Source organism: Dendroctonus ponderosae, unplaced genomic scaffold, assembly GCF_020466585.1.
Source record: "Dendroctonus ponderosae isolate FM_Combo_2020 unplaced genomic scaffold, Dpon_F_20191213v2 Dpon_F_20191213_1, whole genome shotgun sequence".
Lineage (NCBI taxonomy): Eukaryota > Metazoa > Arthropoda > Insecta > Coleoptera > Curculionidae > Dendroctonus > Dendroctonus ponderosae.
The window spans coordinates 55,196,081-55,215,837 of NW_026017110.1; the positions used below are offsets into that span (position 1 = coordinate 55,196,081).

A 19,757-nucleotide genomic window follows, 5' to 3' on the forward strand; every position below is an offset into this window, starting at 1 on the left:
TCAGACATGACATATATACAAAGTTGAACTTCCAGCCAATAAAACATTTAGCTGTTTATCTTCAAAAACATAATAAAAACCACAAACTAAGTTTTCCAAATAATCTACTCGTTTGTAAACTAGCAAATATGTTAATATATTTTTTTCGCGGCAGTCCCCGCTATACAGGGTGTGCTGTAGGCACATGATAAATAAAGCACTGACACATGACTCAAATGAAGACCATATAACCTAACTTTTATTTAAAAGAATGTGTTTTGCTGTGATGGCGCAAAAACTATGAATGCTACAAGATTTTACAAAGCGACGACAATGTGAAACGAGAATTAGTGCATCAACTCAAAAACATCAGTTGCTGCCAGCTACCAAATAAAAAGTTTTGGAAGTTTTTGTACCAACGTAGCTTCATCAGAACATGAGTCGTACACAGCAACAAATTTACGGCGAGTTAAAAAATATATTTTTTAACTCGCCACGATTTTCTTTGTAAAAATTAGGCCAGATCGTTTAGTTCTGTTGATACAAAGAATATCACAGTGCCCTTTTTATCATGTGTCTACGGCACACCCTGTATATAAACCAAAATAATTTCGGCGTTTTCCAATCTGTAGGAAGTAGGTTATTCATGCCAGCTATTAATATGAATTTTAGTACTTAACTAACCTAATTGAACCAATCGAACTGTGGGTCTCATGAGATGAGTATTGGGTCATACGAATGTTGAATGTCAAGAAATACTTGTATTCAGTAAGCCTTTTCTTTATAAAAATATTAGCCCGAAAACCTGAATTTTCCCATCAAATTACGTTTTATTATTAGTCTCATTATTGCTTCTACTTTCTATTTAGGCTTCGGTATATCCACACGTTACAAAATATGTATATTAATAAAAAATATTACTCTATAATCCATTAAAATATCTTTTTCGTCAACGTCAACCAGAATTTTCCAACTTAATGACAATTTTGCAATTTTCTTGTCTTTGCGATTTAAGTAAAAATCAATCACATGCGCTTCGCTAGTTTGCGGGCATCAAACATTTTAGGCATGCAAATAATCTGTTGAGGTTCACAAAGCTCAATAATTTCTTTAGTAAATTACCACTGAATAGACAATTGGATAGTAAAAATTCCTTTCATAGAGAATTTTTTTTTTGAGTGGCTGAATCAAATCGGGGAATAAATTAACAATAAACAATTTATTCAATGAAACACTGTTGCTTTAGCATGGAAACCAGCAACTAAAAGAAATTTATTAATTAGGAAAACCATAACACGTACATCTTGACATCTTGTTATTTCCTACAGTAAACCAACCTAAGTACGAATAAGTAAAAAATATGGAACCACATTTATTATTTAGTTAATTTTCGATCCTACCCGGAATAGTGTCAAACAGATCTATCAAACTTGGTGGAAATTTTCCAACTTCTCATAGGTGATACATTTTTAATAACATTGAGTACGCTTTACGACATCTATCTTATAAGAGTGTGCTCGTAATTATTGATTCCTCGAGTTATAAGGACTGCATTGAGTTCCAGTGGCATGTTAACGGATGGATTTAAATTCCGTAATGGAATTAATTATAAATGAAAATGCATGAAAATATAATCAATCAAGAATGATTAACTTAGTTTCAATAAGATTTAACGAAAGTGCTTTAGGATCTAAGCACAAAGGCTTCACAATTCAATAGCAAATGTTTCACTGCTTTTTCCAAACAGCTCATACTACTTTGACTTTCAAGTTTAGACGTGGGTTTTTTACAAACTTTTTTCGAATTGATTCTGTTTGATTGTCTATATTACAAAGTACTTGGATTATTATTTAACCACTTCTACATTTCAAATTAATTTTTACGACAGTAATATATGCTTGTCTTTTATTTTTGTTCTTTAGTCATTTAAACTATAAATTACTTTCCTAACAAAATATAGCACACTTGCTATAAAACAGTTAAATATTTTTATAACTTTCACAAAGCACAAATCATTGCGAATCATCATCCATCATCCATTCAAATCATTCTTTCAGGGAAACTTAATTGAAACCTCCTGGGATCCCATAATATTACTTTAAATTTCCTAATTTTGGTTTTTTAATTCAAAATCGAGTGAAAAAATTGTTGGCTGCACGGCCGTCTCCCAAGAGACCGTTTGTTTCAGTTTAAAACTTTTAAAATGCATCTGTTCTAATATAAGCTCTTTTGTCAGATCAGCATTTACTTTCGCTCCTGCGTTTAATCAATTGCTCAAATAAACTCTTTAATTGATTTATTTAATTTTATTCGGTCGATAAATTGTCAATTATTGCTCACATAAAAAATACTTCGCTTAATGTTCCTACACATTATTTAAATGGTGATTCACACAAGTGAGTTGTAATAGCAAAATACAATTTGAACATTGCCAATGAAAATGCTGAACCGATATACGTACATAAAACGAAATAAAAGCTTTTTATTATGAAAAGGTTTCTTTGAATGTAAGTGTTATAGTTTGCCATTTACCAGTTTTTATTAGTATTGCTCAATAACTAGTTGAGTTTTAGTGTTATCGTTTTCATTGCTTTAAACTGGTTGGACAAATATTTAAACGATTTCTTCAGTGTTCGATTCAATGAGTTTGAGTGTTCGAAGAATAGTAATACCAGGCATTCTGTTCCATGATAGAAAATAAAATGTTCGAAATTCATGACGAATGCATCCATGAAATTATGCCATACCTATATCAAAATAAGTGTTTATTGTTCAAATGAATTTTTTTCTATTTGAGAAAATGAACATAGCCACATGTCTTATTTGTTGTTTGACTTTGCGACAATATTTCGACGCTGCCAACATTTCATTTCAATTTTATAAAGCATAAAAGCAGATTATTGAAAGCCAATTTTTATTATACCATTAATATCGGTAAATTCTTTTATTTTAATCCAGACCCCATAATGTTTTGAGCGACAATCGATACGTTTTTATTAAATAGGGAGCAAGCTTTGCCAGACTTTTGGATAAATATAGCACACACACAATTATATTTAAAAAAGCATTTTCAAACATTAGTGCATGAATAAAACGTATAAATACGTAAATCCATGTATTTGTAATGATTCCTTTCGGCGCAACAAGTTTTTAATATGGTATTTATTACAAACATTCCACCATCCACCAGTATATCTTTAAATCTGCGTGAAATGTATATTAAATAACACAGTGACAACAAAAGGTTTTAAAACCTTCAATTCGCTGAACCATCGCAAATATGATTATCGTCGAATATTTGCAAAGTAATTATTTTATAATGCATTTTTCGCATATTTTCTCAAATTTAAAATTTTCAGGAAATTGTTGAATTTAATTCAGTAATTTCAACTAGTCATATAACAGTGGTGCTGTAATACAATACAAGCTATTAACGATAACAATTAACTTCTGCCAAATAAGCAAATACTACTCTGTATTCAAACAAGTAACGTGAAACGTAAACTTTGAAAAAAAAATATCATTTAAACTTTGTCATGTCTAATTACTAAGTCATTTTAAGCAAGCATAATTCATCAGATAATTATGGAGTTATATTTTAGACCAGTCAGTATTTTCCTTTGCCTTGTGCCTTACCTCATGTCTGCAACATGATGTTAGGATGTTGCGTATTAACTATTTCAAAGTTATTAGACACACAACGTAACGGGCTAACATGAGGCATTACCTTATTGATCCCTTTATTTCGAACAAGGCAATACCAGAAGCAATCCAAATTATTCGTCTGCTAAAATTATTGGATTAGTCTGGATATGCTATACAGAGTATTATTTGGCCCAATCGTCATCTCAACGCCTCTCAATTGAAAATCTTAACTTTCAAAACTTCACAGTCTTTGCGCTTACTTGCAGAAGCATTTGAACTATTTGTTAGTAAGCTAATCGGTCTGACTCCTTCTTCAAATTCAATTCTGCTATATAAACCTCTATTAATTCCGCTTAAGTTTTAGAGCAAATGTGATTATGATAAAATTATGAGATGCGGTAAAAAGATCGCGAATGGAACGACCCGTTCCTTTCCCAGACGATGTAGAAAATGCATATTATCAATAAAATATATACTTATCAATAAAACGCATTTTCCACTGTTACTTCCTATTGTAATTTCGATTTATTTCAAGTACTGTTAAATATCCGAAAATGCAGGTGTTTCCAATTTTATGTAAATTAATGTTTTGTTGTCATTTTTTTTTTCGTTTTACTATTATCGTGGACATTCAGTAAAAAACGCATCAATTGAATAGCACGGATTGCTTTAACGAATTTATGCATAGATAAATTATAACTATTTGTAAATAATAATACATAAAAAATGTACAGAAGTTTTATACCATTTTTAACTTCTAATTAATAAAATTCGGATTACTTCATCCAACAAATGAGAAGCGCTTCAATCATAAAAGAGGAGAAATAACTTTTCTCTGCGAAATTATGCAGAAACTCTAAACGTTATAGTTATGTTAAAAAAAAATCAGTGTCGTATCATTTTGCACCCATCTATGCTCACGCGACTGCCTAAACAGGAAAGTAAATTTGCATCGCAAAACAGGACATTTGATTTGTTCAGAAATATTTTAACACCCCCGGTAGATAAACAACTAAACATTTTAGGAATAGGGGATATTAATTATCACATCTATCAAACCACGGATAAACTGAAAAGTCACCCTGTATACTGATAGATTTTTAGTAAATTGCCTGCAACGGGCACTGAAATTGAATAAAGGCGTTCAGACCTTGAGAACAAAATTTACCAGAAGTAAAAATAAGTTAAAACGAGATTACATAAGAATAATATCAACTCACTTTAATTATTATAATCCGTAAAACTAAAACGTCCGCAAAGTTTCAATTAAACGCGACATTCACTTGACTTTTCAGAAATGTATAAATTCACTTTTGATTCAGCGCAAAAAATGGAGGCGACACTGCCTGCATAGGTTCTCTTTAATTAATTAGGAGTTCTGGAGCAGATAAATATCTAAATGAGTCGAGACATTTTCAAGCGGAAGTTGTCTTAAAGTTACCAAGAAATAAGTTTGATTTAAGTTGTTGAAAAGACTCGAAGAAATTCTATGTTTAAACAACTCGAGGCAGCGGTTTTAGAATAAAATTGTGAATTTCTTCCATAGTTACCACAACTTTTTGAAGCTAAATGTTTATGTGTACTTATTAATTAATTACTTATTTGATAAATGAGTTAGTTAAATGTTTCAGGAAAAAACGTATTTTAATTAAATGTTATTCGAAGATAGAGATCAAAATATTTTTATAATTCGCTAAAATTTCCAATTTAATTCGTTTAACTAAGGGCATTTTTTGACTCAAAAGTGCTCTGCATAATAATATGGTGAGCAAGCAATTTTGCCGCTTTACAATGCTGAAAGTATGCGACGATTACAGAAACCCAAATCAATATTTGATAATTTTCTTGATTTTCTATGGCACGGGCTTCCTTCGAGAGGTGAAAATATTACTAAAATATTAAAAATTTTGCTGCTTCCATAAATTGACAAGTAAATTCTGTTTGCTTAAATCTCCCACAGTTAGTTCAAACAAAAATTAAGAGATTGGGTTTTTCAGAATTTCCGTTTAGCACATTGAGTAATGTCTGCACGGAAGATAAATCAGTGGCTCTGCCGAAATATTTGAAACAACAGGCTTCGAATTACGGAAACATCTTTGTTTTTTTTTGGGAAAATCCCTTGTGGAAGACGATCAATATGAATTCTTGACACATAAAAATCTCATCATTATTTTACTTCAGATTCTTCTTGTGTTTTCCGGGCTTATCCGTTTTCATAACGAAATATTTTATCTTTTAATACAAAAACATCAATTTTATTCCTGAAAGAATCGGATCAACATCTTAACTGTACGGAGTCGAGAAATATATGTTTCTGTCGCAAATAGCCAACGATCATCGGTTAATTCTTGATATACCGGAAGCATAATAGCAAAATTATTCATTCATTCAATAAAATCTAGTAGTAGTAGCTAATTAAGTCACCATACAGAACCTGAAGATCTATATTAAACTCCACTCAACATGTACCTATAATGAATGAGAAGAATTTCGATTAAGGTAATTGGTCGGAAATAGCAACAGGTGCCTTAAATATTGTTTTACCTAATTTATGTTTGAGAAATTCGTAATTAATTGTGACACTAATGTGGTGAAACATCTATTTATAACCGATTTAAGGATATATTTGAAATACGTTTGAATTACGTTCGGGGTTGTTGATATGTTTTTAAAAGCACACAATTAATAAGTAGACATTATATTTTCTGTATTATTAATATACCTATGATATCAAGTAACACATACATATATTGAAAACTGACATGACCTGATTGCGTTAGGTTCTGCAGGTCGACCAATCACACTATGCAAATCGACGGAAATTGATCGTTATTGCAATAGCTCTTATGCATTCAGATGTAGTTCTGAAGATGACCATGTAAAAACATTGCGGTTAAAGCCGTCACGTATAAGCGTGCTTTCTGTGAAGTCACTATTCATTTAGGGTGTTTTAATTGTTTGTAACACCAGAATTTAATTCTCGATTTATGAATAAACGCCTGACTGATAGCGGTTAATATCACTAAACTAATTTCATGTTTCAAAAATCTTAATATGCCATGTCTAAGTACTTTTATTGATGTGATTGAAGATAATAAATTTTCTTGAACTATTGGATCTGTTCTATTGCAAGTTCAGAAACCCACTACATATTTTAAAACACGACTTAACTACACTCCTGGACAAAAAAACAGTAACATTAAATATAATTCAATTTAAATCTGACAGACCAACATTTTGATAGTTTTTTCGAGCTTTTGTAGGCATTTTATCTCAATCAATAACCAATATATATTTTCTCAAAAGTTTGAACTGGTTTGTCATTATGCAGGGTGACACCAAGAGTTGGGGTTTTGACTACATTTGTGAACACTGTGTAGCACAACGCAATATATCTGTATGAGTTTGTTAGGCGTCATTTTTACATAACATTTTTTTTAATCATGATGATACGTCAACCATGAAAGGAGTTACAATTTTTAAACAAAATAAATAGCTACATGGGCTAGTAGCAAGAAAATGTTAAATAAAATTCAACGAGTATTGAAAAACATCCAAGTTCCGCTGGGGATCTTAGGCACAAGTATATGCCTACCCAAAATGACTGTCGCATAATTATTGTCCCCGAGATTTTGATGTGTGTATGTGTTGTATGTGCACATGTAAGTCCCAAATGGCTCATGTGGCTATATGCCCGTCATATAAAACATTTTAATGAAATTGTGATTATTATTGCAAAGTTTTGAGGGCTTCTAAATAGTCTGAATCTTCTGGAAACCGAACAAGAATGCCCAAAAAAAGCATTTTTAGCTCAGCACTTGAAAAAAGGTGTTGTTATGTAAAGAAAGACTCACAGAAACGGGGGAAAAATAGTCATAAGTAAATTCTTCCTGTTAATAAATAAAGGAAGGTAACATTTCTGTGTGGAAGGCTTAAAATTGAAGCACCCAAATTAATAAAAAAAAGCATGAACTAAACCAAATGGATCTACTATAAACACTGCAATCTAATGCAATAAGGCCATGGAATATCCAGAAAAGCAAAAAATGGAAACCGTCAATACTGAGGACATATCCTGGGTTAAATTTGGACGTTTATGCTAGGGTAAATGTAAATGCCGCTTTTGATTGCCAATTAATAAGATAATAAAACGCTTATTTCCACATGGAAACAATCAAGAGTAAATAAGGTCGCAATATTAAATTAGCCGCGTCGTTTGATTGTTTTGCAAAAACCCTAAGACCTGCCAAAAAGGTAAACTTATGCCTTAAACAAAAACATTTTTGGAAGGTGTAGGCTCGACAACAGGGAACTGGTTTGTTTAGTGTTGGTCATACTTCACGGCATGTACAAAGAAAGTCAAATATTGGTTTAGCGCTGAATGTTTTATGATTTGTGCAACGTCTCCAAATAATTTCCAATATAATGTAAAATATGGCTCTACTTTAACATTTTCTGTAGCAATTTTCATGATAAAACTATTAGCAAACACTTTTGAAGAACGACAGATAAAAAGAAAGAAAATTCAGTTGATTAAAATTATTGATACTTATTTAAAAATGCTTGAATTGTCTGGTTTTAAAAAGTAGTCTTCGGTTACAAAAAGTTGCTTGTAACGAAAAGACAATACACGTATATTTGATTTATGCGAGGAGATCTGATGATCGATTGATACCAATGTGAAATATAACATACTTAGAAGCGTTAAGGTTGGGAGTTGTGGCAAATATATCTTATTTAACGACTATTTAATACCTAGATTTTCACCATAAAAAACAGTGAGATAAATCTTAAGAGGGTTGAAGGCGCGTAGCAGCCCCTAAATGGTATTTTTCGGTTACGAAACATTAAGGAAAATAATTTCTTACACATGTTACGAGCATTTATAGCCGACAAAGCACCATTAATAACAAAGAAACCTGGCTTGTTTGAACAGAATGGGCCACGGTTTCATTATATAAAAGCTGTAACTTAAAATTATATGTTTTAAATTGTCCCAAATTGCTGCTTATGCCCCTGCAAAATCACAAGCATTAAACTTTTTTCACTAAGTTTTCTTGCGGTAATTTAGCTAGTATTATCCGACTTTTCAAATGAAATACCCTTAAATTGCTCCATCTCAATTGGCTCGCTTAAATTGAGCCAGCTAAAGAGATTAGATTTATAATATATGAAGCTAATTATGGCGATGGCTCTACATAAATTTGCTAGCTTTCTTTCGACAAACTAAAATAATTTTCTCTAATCTTAACAAACTTTTGCAATTGAATTTGTTTTGAGAGAATACATTGCATCAGAAATTATATCTTATATTTCCAAAGTGTTATTTCTGTGAATGTGCTATAACCATGTGAGGCGAGAGCTGAGCGGAAATTAATAAGCCCTTAAGAAAGGAATAGAATGGAACATTTCACGAAACAATTTAGTCAACGGAACGTCACGTAATAATAGAGCATCATCCCAAAGTAATTCTAAGTTTTATTACTTTAAAACTGACCACTCTAAACGACATTGCATTTCCGAGATAGAAATGAAAACCGCGTAATTTAATTCTTATTTCTATGTGTTAACATCCAGCAAACTTCCGTGTTTATTATGAAAATTTTATACGGGAAATCTAAACTTTTTTGTCGGAATTAAAGGCTCTCGACGTCCTATAAATTATTCTGCAGCACTTTGATGACACAAATGGCACGTAAGGCCTACTACCAAGTACTTATTAATTATTTTGACCAAACTATTATGTACTGATTTTCTTGTCAAGCCTCAGTCCTTTGTGATGTATTGCACGTAATTCAATTCGCATGGGACGATGCATATTGATGATATCCTTAACCATAGGCTGGCTGCCTGCTTAAATTTCAGCCATATTTAAACCTTTTTAGCATTAATATTTAGCAAAATTTGAATTGAAAAGTTGAGCATAATTTATTGAAAACGCGATAAAATGTCAGTCTCTTAATAACGAAACTCACATTAAATATTTAAAAGTGGTAAAAACAATAAATTATTAATATTCCCAATTAAAATAGTTTACACCTAAACTTATTGGCAAGAATAAGGGCATGTGAGAGTTTTAAACGGAATTAACACGTTGATCGCTTGCCAAAGAAAATTTTTGCTCCAAAGGGGTAAAAATATCGAGAAAAACCATTCATATAATGTAGTTTTATTTAGGTAAACGTGGTGAAATATCTCAAGATATTTTTGTTTCGCGGAATTATCTGCAACTATTTTAATAGGCAATTTATCAATAAGAAAAGAGAGTCAATAGTATAATCTAAAAGAGAAAATTTTCTTTATTTTAAAGGTGCGTTGTTTTCGGATTACTGGAAGTTCACAAACAGTAGGATTTGTATAAATAGTTTTAAAATGCATTTAATAATGCAGCCATTACTTCAAAATTGAATAAAGTTGCAATTGCAATTTCACTATTGTAATAGTGAAAAATTCTTATTTTATTAAATGATATGTCTCTCGGCAAGAGCTCATTTTATATCGAAAACAACCTACTTGCTTCTTTTCTAAAATATCAAAAATGAAATTGTAACTTGTATAGATGAAGACTTTTATTGCATGCTTGTATCAGCCAGACGTCGTTTCAGCATGTTAACGTCACACAAAGTTCATGCTCAAGAACCCACAGTTTATGTATTGAAATAGTTATCTAGACAAACGCTGTGTGGGAAATAATAATAATACTTTTATTAGCCTTACAGACTTCCATTCCACTAATAGAGCGACGTAACACAATGTACTTAAAATTATATATTTTCAACCATACTTTAGTTGCAACATATTGAACAGCTGGCTGGCGGTCTGTGCAAAGTGGCTATATTAATTAAGAAGAAAGAATTAACAAATTGATTGTATTTTCATAAATAATAATTATATTTTTCATTAATTCCAACAAAACTTAAACGACAGAAATATTACTAAGATTTTATTACTAATTATTATCCAGAACACCTTAAATTTCATTACATCTTTGGAGCACATTCGTCTTATTGGACATTAATTCTTAAGGTGCGGCAAGTTGTTAGAATAACACAACTTCATATGAAGAAATAATGTTAATTATTATTCGAATTAAGCCGGATATGAAAAACTTTGCTCAAATAAGCAAAATAGGTAACAGATGGAAGGGGCATGCACTTTTAGGGCACAGAGAGTTTAGCTACTGTTTGATTTTAATATTAGATATTTATGAAAACTTTTTCGGACAACATGACTCAAGGAAACCTATGTCTTCAAAAATTCCTTTGTTATTATGCTTTGTGGTCAAAACTCGAAACTGCTTGGAAGTATGGTTTCTCTTGCTTTCATTATTAACACATTTCCACGTTTTTCCAAATTATTAAATTCCTGGTATCCTATAAAATAAATGGCTTGCAAAGGTAACAAGAACTTATCACTTTAGTATTACTTTACAGTTAATTATTTAAACTTCAGTGCGAGTCATAGAGCCAGGATTGAATTCAATTTTAATTAACATACATGTTCGATATGTGCAAGGAATTTCGGTCTGCTTTATAAGTGTTCAAACTTTATCTATCAATCCAGAGCCAGGTTAATTTAATTGTATGAAATTTCAATAACGTTGATGAAGACAAGTATCCGGCCTCTGATAAACCCCGCAAATTCGAAGTTGCACCGAAATTGATCTCCAAACCGTTGCCAAAAGTACGTAAGGATAATTTTACGACATAAGTTTATATGTTTTTCCTAAGACACCGCTAAGAAAACGTCTTTGCAGGAATATTGACGTTAAAATTTGAACATTTAGCACTTAAAACTGCGAGTCTAAATACTTAGATAGTACCTGAAGAACATTTGAAGATCAAAAGCACAAGCCATTGTTACATTATTCCCGTGCTCAAAAAGAAAGAAAGAACATGTATAATAAAGTGTGCTCTATTATTTTTATTTACGAAACTCCACCGCTAACAAATACGCGTTTTGAAGTGTATGTTCACAAAACATTATTTCAATAAATATTCCCTTAATCAAATTTTATGAACACAATGTAAATATTGAACCGAGAAAATAAGCGTTTTTTTTATTTTCGTGCGTAGCCTGCAGCTACACTAAGGGATTGGTTCAAAAACCAAGTTTTTGGATGTAGACAAATATTTTCTTTCATTTATTCGACTTCATTATCGTGAACCAAGTTTATGGCAGAGTTATTCTTCAGTAATTCCCTAGCAAATTTTTAATTAATGAAAAATGGTTTCATTTAATAATTTTTCTGATTTATTATTAAACATATCAGTTTCTTCTATTGAAAAATATATGAATGGCTGCGTCTTATTGAACCATCTGAAAATTAGGTTGCCTGTGCCTTTCAACGCTAAATCCCTGCTTAAAAGAGTAATTTAAATTTGAAATAACATGCAAAAGCCGGCACCTGAAAAACTTGACAGTATTAACTTGAATAGAGCTAAAATTAAATAACTGATCGAAAAACAAAAAGTTATACTAATTTGAATGTTTCAATAGTGCCTATCACTATCGGAGTCGTTTCTATTTGAATTTTAGATTATTGATTTCAATTTCAGAAGTAACTACATAAGACTTGATTTGAAATCAGAAATTAAGTCGAACAAATTATACAACAGACAATGCCAAGAATATTTTATTTTTAGATTTGCATTGTGCCATAATTCAACAACATTAATATCTAAATAAATACATCCTTAATAATTCAGAGTAATGTCTTTAAAATTACGTGTCCATTTAATTCCTTGAATGTCAATATTTTCCGAAGTAAAATTAATGGAAAATTAATTATTTTCCACTACTAAAAAATGTCTACGGCTATTCCTAAAATATTATTGATTATTAGTGAAGAGCTACTTCACAGGCGATAACCAATAAGGCTTACAGGCCAATAAAGCTGGGCTATGCTTTTAATGAGTATTTATTTAAGTAGTTAAAAGCGTTTGCATTAGCATTTTAGGAAAAATGCAAAAACATCACGACGTTCTGTGATTAGTGCCTTTTCACAAAAGCGTTCAACCATCCACCTTTTAAAACGGATTACTTTTGTTGAAATTTGAAACAATATCCATATATATATTACAACTAAAAAAATGTAAATGAATAAAGCTTTCGTGAAATTAAAACGTGCCAAACCAATAAGCAACAGGAATCTGTGACCAGCCTCCAGATAAACAATGAAATCAAGTGGAGGCGTCATCTGAGATTGGGAAGAAACTTACAAAAATATAACGACGAGTATTTTATACCTAATATGGGGAATGATACAATCACCAGAGTTTCTGTTATTGGGCAAAATCGAGATAGATATTTTAAAGATTTAAGTGATAGTATTGATTCAAAGAAAGGTAATGAAAGATGCTTTATACAGATTTAAGCAGGAACGACTTTTGTACCCTTTTTGCGGTAGTGAAATTTCCACCTTAACTAAGGTTTGACAACTGTGTAAGTGAAAAATATGGAAACACTTTGGCGAAAATACAGAACAGAAGAAGGAGAGAACTCAACTGTTTCAGCCCCCCTGGGTCTACTGTTTTGACATTGATTTGACGGGTAAGACCTGTTTGGCCTTTACTATAGCTTGCATTTTTTTATTTTCATCTTATCGTATTTTTGTCAACCGGCCGACAAATTATTAAGCGAAATGTTTGTGCACACTTTAAATATGGCTTTTTAATTTCCTACTTGCAATTAAAGAGTTTACGCGACGGTCCTATTTGGAAAATGCGTAATATTTCCTTCCTATTACGCATAATTGTTGCCTTGACACACTGAGGACTAGAAGGACTAGAAACAAGCCTAAATTGTAAAAATGCGACCGGGAATGCGATTATAAACAACCAAAATCCGCAGCTCAAAGATAAATTTACAAACCCACCATAAAATCACATAGAAATTTTACCGAATTCAACCTCTAAAAATAGGTTAAAAATACCCAAAAGGCAACCAAGAAAAAGTTAAAGAAAAATAACTGTTGAAACAGAAACAGGAATTTAAGACACTGTGCAAGTTATTGGATATTGAAAAATATATGAACATTTTTAGAGGCCCGATATCTCCACTGGGAGACGTTAACAAAAAAAAATTATATGAACAAATCGAATTATTTTGACCGCTCCTGAATCCCCTCGAGATGTTGTCACGTACTTAGGAATGCCCTGTACAGCCCGACCGCATCGTTCTTTCTACTCTCTTAAAGAACTTACAACCAAAATTCCTGTTTCTAACATTTCCTTATATAAACATATTTCAAACACTGCAACATCAAAATCGTGGAGAATAAACAGTTTAAAATCCTGCTTACTTGGTTCCAACGCGTGTATGGTTATATTCCCAGCTGCGATGTTACATGTAGACATTAAAGTGTCCCGCAGTTTCATATGAAATTACTAAGTCAACTTGCAGTCGACATTGTAATATCTTTAAATAACACTGTCGCACTAAAACCGTTCGAATGTCTTTTAAATCTAGTTTCTTTTAATACAACCCATCGCCCGTCCCGTTGCCATTGAGATACAAATTCGACACACAGCCAGCACCCAATGATAAGTGATCGTGTTTATTTACTCTAAACTCGTTTTTATGATACTATAGCAGTAAACAATTATCCTTGTGGTAAATCAGAATGTATATGTATTAAATATTTTGGTAAATCCGGAAAACAATTATTGTATACATTTTAAATATGAACGCAATGAATCATCCAAACTATTATTTTTGTTCATTTTTAACACTATAAATATTGGCTTCATGCACTTTTAAGGAATCTTCGTTTTGTTCCCGGGTTTCGAGCTCTTTTCCAAATCCACATCAGCATCTGAAACTTGCTGATTATGATCCGAACGAATTATTTTACTGAAAACTTGTACACAACTGCTAATTACTTATCCTGTATTATTACTTATTCTGTATTATTACTTATCCTGTATTATTACTTATCCTGTATTCAGTAACGTAAAGCCTATATAAATTTAATTCGAAAATGGGTTACCTTTATGTGTGAAACAATAAAATTAAAGTCCGAAAGTAATATAAAGTTTAATGAATTAATGAATAATTAAGAACGTTTTGTTAAATAAATTGTTGTTCTTTGCATAATATCACATATTTGCCGAACTCTTTGTAGTCGTAAAAATATTTCGACTTTGACTGTGTGTTCCTAAGGTTATTTTTTTAAAGTATGAGAATTGGACCCAAGAACCAAATCGATAAGGTTCCATCTATATTTTGAATTAAATTGTTTTCTAAATCAAGATGATGTTTATAAAACACTAGGAAATTTGACACAAACACTTTTTTAGTGTAAAAGGCGGCTAGGAATGGTTCTCATAATCTTCGGTTTTATGCTTCATTTAAGTTTCTTCAAATAGTTTTAAGATATAGTTTGCTGCTAAACTAGGAGAACGTAGGAAATATTGGATGCATGACAAAACTCACTAAGTATGTCTAGTTATAACAAACTATAACTTGTTCCTAGCAGCAATGTTTAATTTTTATCATTTCATGATTCTTTTTTGGATGGTGGAAAAACCACTATTAAGATATCTGATATTTTTAAAGCGTAATAGTCTAGACTGCACACAGTACACAAATACAGTTACTATCCAAGCTCGAATTATCCGCTTATCCACAATAGCTTAGAGAACTCTCATTTGTAGACTAGTTTTAAGTTTCCCTTTGTTGGTGTGCAAACGCGTTGAAAGTAACGGTTTCAAAATTAAAGAAGTTACAATTGAAAATAGCTGTGTTTTCTAACCAAGGATGCATGTGTACGTCTTTATTTCAATTTCTAAAAACATACATTGTGACATAAATGTTATACTGATTATCTTTCCCTATATTAAATATGTAGAAAACTAATTAGAGTTAGTATTACCTATTGCAAAACTATTTACCTCCAACGCTTCTCAGTAAAGGATATTAAAGACAATCGAGAATTTGTGGCGTTTGTTGGCTGTTTTGAACAGTTTACTTGACGCCTTCTTTGAGTTGTAAACTGTACTTATGGCAGAACGCTCTCGATTGCTTCAGTTTCTATTCTTGTAAATATTTCACTTGCTACCAATTATTCGAATTTCTTTAAGTTTTTATTATTATTTTCTTTTGAAAAACTAACAGAACATTAATAACAGATTTTTGTAATCCCACAGTGTATTGTATAGCGGATTTAGGGCAATTGTTCATCAAAAAGTTGAACCTCTGTTTGCGGATCTTTATGAGTAGTTTTCCATATCACAAACAGTAGTTTTAACGTTTAAAAAATCAGTTTAGAATGAGGAAGTTTTAACAAAATGTCTATTGAAATTTCTGACGTTATTTTCTCGATTTAAAGACCTTAGCCAAAAAAGGCAAAATGATGCATAAAGACATATTGCAAAACTTCTCTAACTAATGAAAGGATTTTGTTATAATTACGTCTGACTAGGCAATAGCCAAGCTACCAGAACAGTAGTTTTAACAGAAGAGTCTATTTTAAAAGTCAAAAGGATTAGTGTATTTATTATTCACATGAATCCATAAAAAATTCAGATCCACCTTAGAGAGCACCTCTCCTCTATAAGATGTGGTTTAAGGGCGTGAAACCCGCCAAGGGACTTTGCCTCATTAAAATAAGGGGAACCGTTTATCTACGTTGATATACAAGCTGCAATATTAAACTTTAAACAGGTTAAGCGTTTTGACATCAATTCGGTTATCATCGTAAATCCACAAACAGTTTAGCGCCTAAAATATTAGGCTTCTCGACAAATCTAATATTTGAATAAATCCAGATATGTGGAATATACTGAAATAAATTGGTTTGTTTGCGGATGCCCGATGTTATTACGCTGTCTCGGTGTTGTGATATTTTGTGCAAACATAACAATTTGCCAAACGTTTTTAATGTGCAAATCAGGAATTTGTTGAAATTTGCAAAACGGACATGTTGATCAGCAATATTAAAAGTAGAAAATCGTTTGTGAGATTTCAGAAGTGATGAAGTTTAAATTGACGTAGCGGAATCACGAATACAATATTCCATTTTGCTAGTTCGATAGCTGTAGCTGTAGGTATATATTTATAGAGCAACATTTTAACTTAGAATTTCAGTACATGGTGGTGCAGCAAAGACAGAGCGCGACATTATGGCTAACTGGTGTGTAATTCTCAATTTATTTTATATTAGCATCAATAGTGGCCATCCATTAAAATACTTTTCGTTTCAGAGGGTGCTTCTAAACGGCCGTCCTAGTCTAAACTGCCACGGATGTTTATAAGCATGGAATGGATGGAACAGCACTTCATTATGTCGAAGCGAAAAACCGGACCACTCCTCTAATATCATTTTTCTGTGGGTACAGGAATATGGCGTGAGACCTTTCAAATAATACAGGAAGTTCAAGTTTTCCATCAATATAACTAATTTAATTTTTTAATGGATAATCCCATAAATTATTATAGTATCTTGAAGGCTTTTCAACAGGCTCCCAGAAAATGCTAAATTGTCTAAACTTAGAATCACACGTTTTTGAGTAAATAGATTGTAAATTCAAGCTTTTTCAGGTATTAACTCCTTCAAACAAATTAATGCACTTGACAGATAAAGCATTAAGTCTCACATGACCGAACAAATCGAATAGATAATTTTCTTCGGTAACCATTAAACTGACTACTCAGCAAAAGGCTAACATGGTTTTTATCGTCGGACAATGATAATTTTTTTAAATTAATAATTAATTATAGCCATATCCAAATATCCAAGATATCCAGATATCCAAATGCTGCAAAAAAACATTCAAAACGTTGTTGAGTTGAAGCATTCAAAAGTTTATTGGGTAGATTTGGAAAAACAGGAAATGTTCAGGAAGACATTTCAACTCAATCCCCTTTTTTATTTACGATTTATCGTTGAACACACTCCTGCATAAGAAGTTGCAGATAGGGTCAGTTTAATTCACCAAAAATGTGTTCCCCTCTAAAATAAAGTTAACGTCTCCCAAGGTTTTTTCATAATTTCCTTAGATGCTCAAAACTGGGTCTGTTTTGTTTCAAAGGCCACCATGCATAATTAAATAAATTTACTAGTTCAAGCCAGAAAAGCAGCCGTCTAAAAGTACGCGAACACTCAAATAACGTTTACTTTGAAAATCATGTAACTGTAAATAACTCATCCGGCAAATAGTAGTTCGCGATGTATGGTAGGTATTAAATTTGCTATGAAAGTTTTAATAATGTTTGAAATTGTTTTAATACCAGGATTATTAATCAATGCATTGCAAATGGATACATAATAGTACGTTGAAAATACCTGACTAATTTTTTTTATTACGTCATTTTTGAAACCATGCTAATACAATGTATAATTTCCATGTGAAACTAAAAACCTCGAATAATAATAATTTATGATCGAATGATAATGTTTGAAAACAGCTTTAACAACTATTCTGCTTAAATATAAATATCGGAAATTTCCTTCTGAAATTCCAAAGAGAATATATGTAGGTCGTACAAAAGTGCTTTGAAGACGAAAATATTCGGAATAACTAATGCTTTTTGACCCATTTCCACTATTTACCGATAAATCTCAGCAAAATCATAGTACACCCACTCCAACTGATTGAATCCTTTAGAGTAGTAAGAACAAACACGCCTTATAACAACAGCCACATTTCTCATTTCATAAAGATTCCTTCCACAAGTCTTCATTCAGAGCAAGTAAAACAAGGCTTAACATTTTAAATTACTTTTGTGCAAACACCGACAGTAATTCCCCAGAAAGTAGCCTCCCTTTTCAGTAGCCACATATATACTGCATGTTCTGCTATTACGTTATCACTTCAAAACGTGTTCATTTATTTTACTTATTTGTCATTTCTCATTTAAATATTCTTTGCTTGGACTTTTCAACCCTGAAATCTGCAAAAATAGAGACACCAAGTACTCGCCGCCAATATTTTGGTACGTGTGGTCTAGAACTGCTTCGCAAATAATGCCGTTCTATGTTTATAGACCTAGCAACATAACTCGTATTAATTATTTGTGTTGTTTGTAGTTGAGAATCCCCATTTAAGCCAGTAAAGTTAATTAAGTCAAGAGAAAACAATGAACACAATTTGTCATACCACGGCAAGTACACGAAAGCAATTTAGATAAATGGTAAAATTGTCCTAGTGCATTTCACMCTCTTACAAACGTTGGATCACATTTCGCACATATACAGTGATTCAAAATTGGCGTTATTACTTTTAAGGGGTTATAGGGGCTCCCTTGGAGAGTACGAGAAAAATGTTGAAAATATGTTTGGGAAATTTCTCGAAGATACTAACAGTTGCAAATTTAATTTCAACTTTTTTAGTAAGTTGAAACGGTCCTATGTTTGATTGGCAGTCTTTTGAAACACATAACCATTTCGAAAAAAAAATACTTTGAATTATGGGCAACATCCATACCTATGTAAGATACATAAGACATAAGAGTACATTAACTCTCTGGTCTACTGAACACCGGTACAAATTGAGCACGAGTTAATTAACCGAATAGGAGAAGCTCCTTAAAAATTGTACCCCAGTAATGCTGCGAAGAGTGCAATATAAAGTAATTACACGGCCACAAACATGTTTGGAGTTAAACGGCAGAATTTCGGATGCCTCTTGTGATTTAACATCTTAGTTCTAAAGAAATAATTGATCCATAACCTTTTACAGGATGTTTTACTTGGCATCCGTTACACCAACTTATTTCATTGCATTTCAACCTCACTTTCTGTCTTTACCTATGGTTACTTGAGCTTTTGATATTTAAGCAACTGATATTTACTTAATGTTAATGAAATAGATTATCTTGGAAAATATTGTTGCCGTCCTTCTGACCTAGTTTTTTACAAATTTTCCAGTTTTTGATATGGATTAATTTTCTTGACTATTATTCATGTACCTTTTTTTTGAACCACCCTGTATGTCACTCATAAGTATTTTTCTCCTCAGCTTATAACATCCTTAAGGAAATAAATGACTGGTTCACAACTTATAAATGTATGATTTACATTGCAAATGTTGACAAAAAAATGCAACTTCTATTGTGATTAAGTTGTAAAATACTGGCGAAATTGTTTTCAGTTTGGTAAGCTCAGTCAAAATTTGAGGTTTTGGAATATC

General features: G+C 31.8%; 1 protein-coding gene across 3 annotated transcripts in view; it reads right to left on the minus strand.

The window, feature by feature from the left end:
* Positions 1-19,757, minus strand: part of LOC109537920 (tyrosine-protein phosphatase 99A) — a 298,832-nt gene that overhangs the window by 272,832 nt on the left and 6,243 nt on the right. Inside the window, exon 1 of one of the 3 annotated variants that reach the window (XM_048661513.1) lies at positions 13,928-14,139. The exons of the other annotated variants lie outside the window; for them this stretch is intronic. Within the exon in view, the coding sequence (XP_048517470.1) occupies positions 13,928-14,003 (76 nt within the window). The 5' untranslated portion in view covers positions 14,004-14,139. Of the gene's footprint in view, positions 1-13,927; positions 14,140-19,757 lie in introns of those variants that run through there. 3 annotated transcript variants of the gene reach the window in all.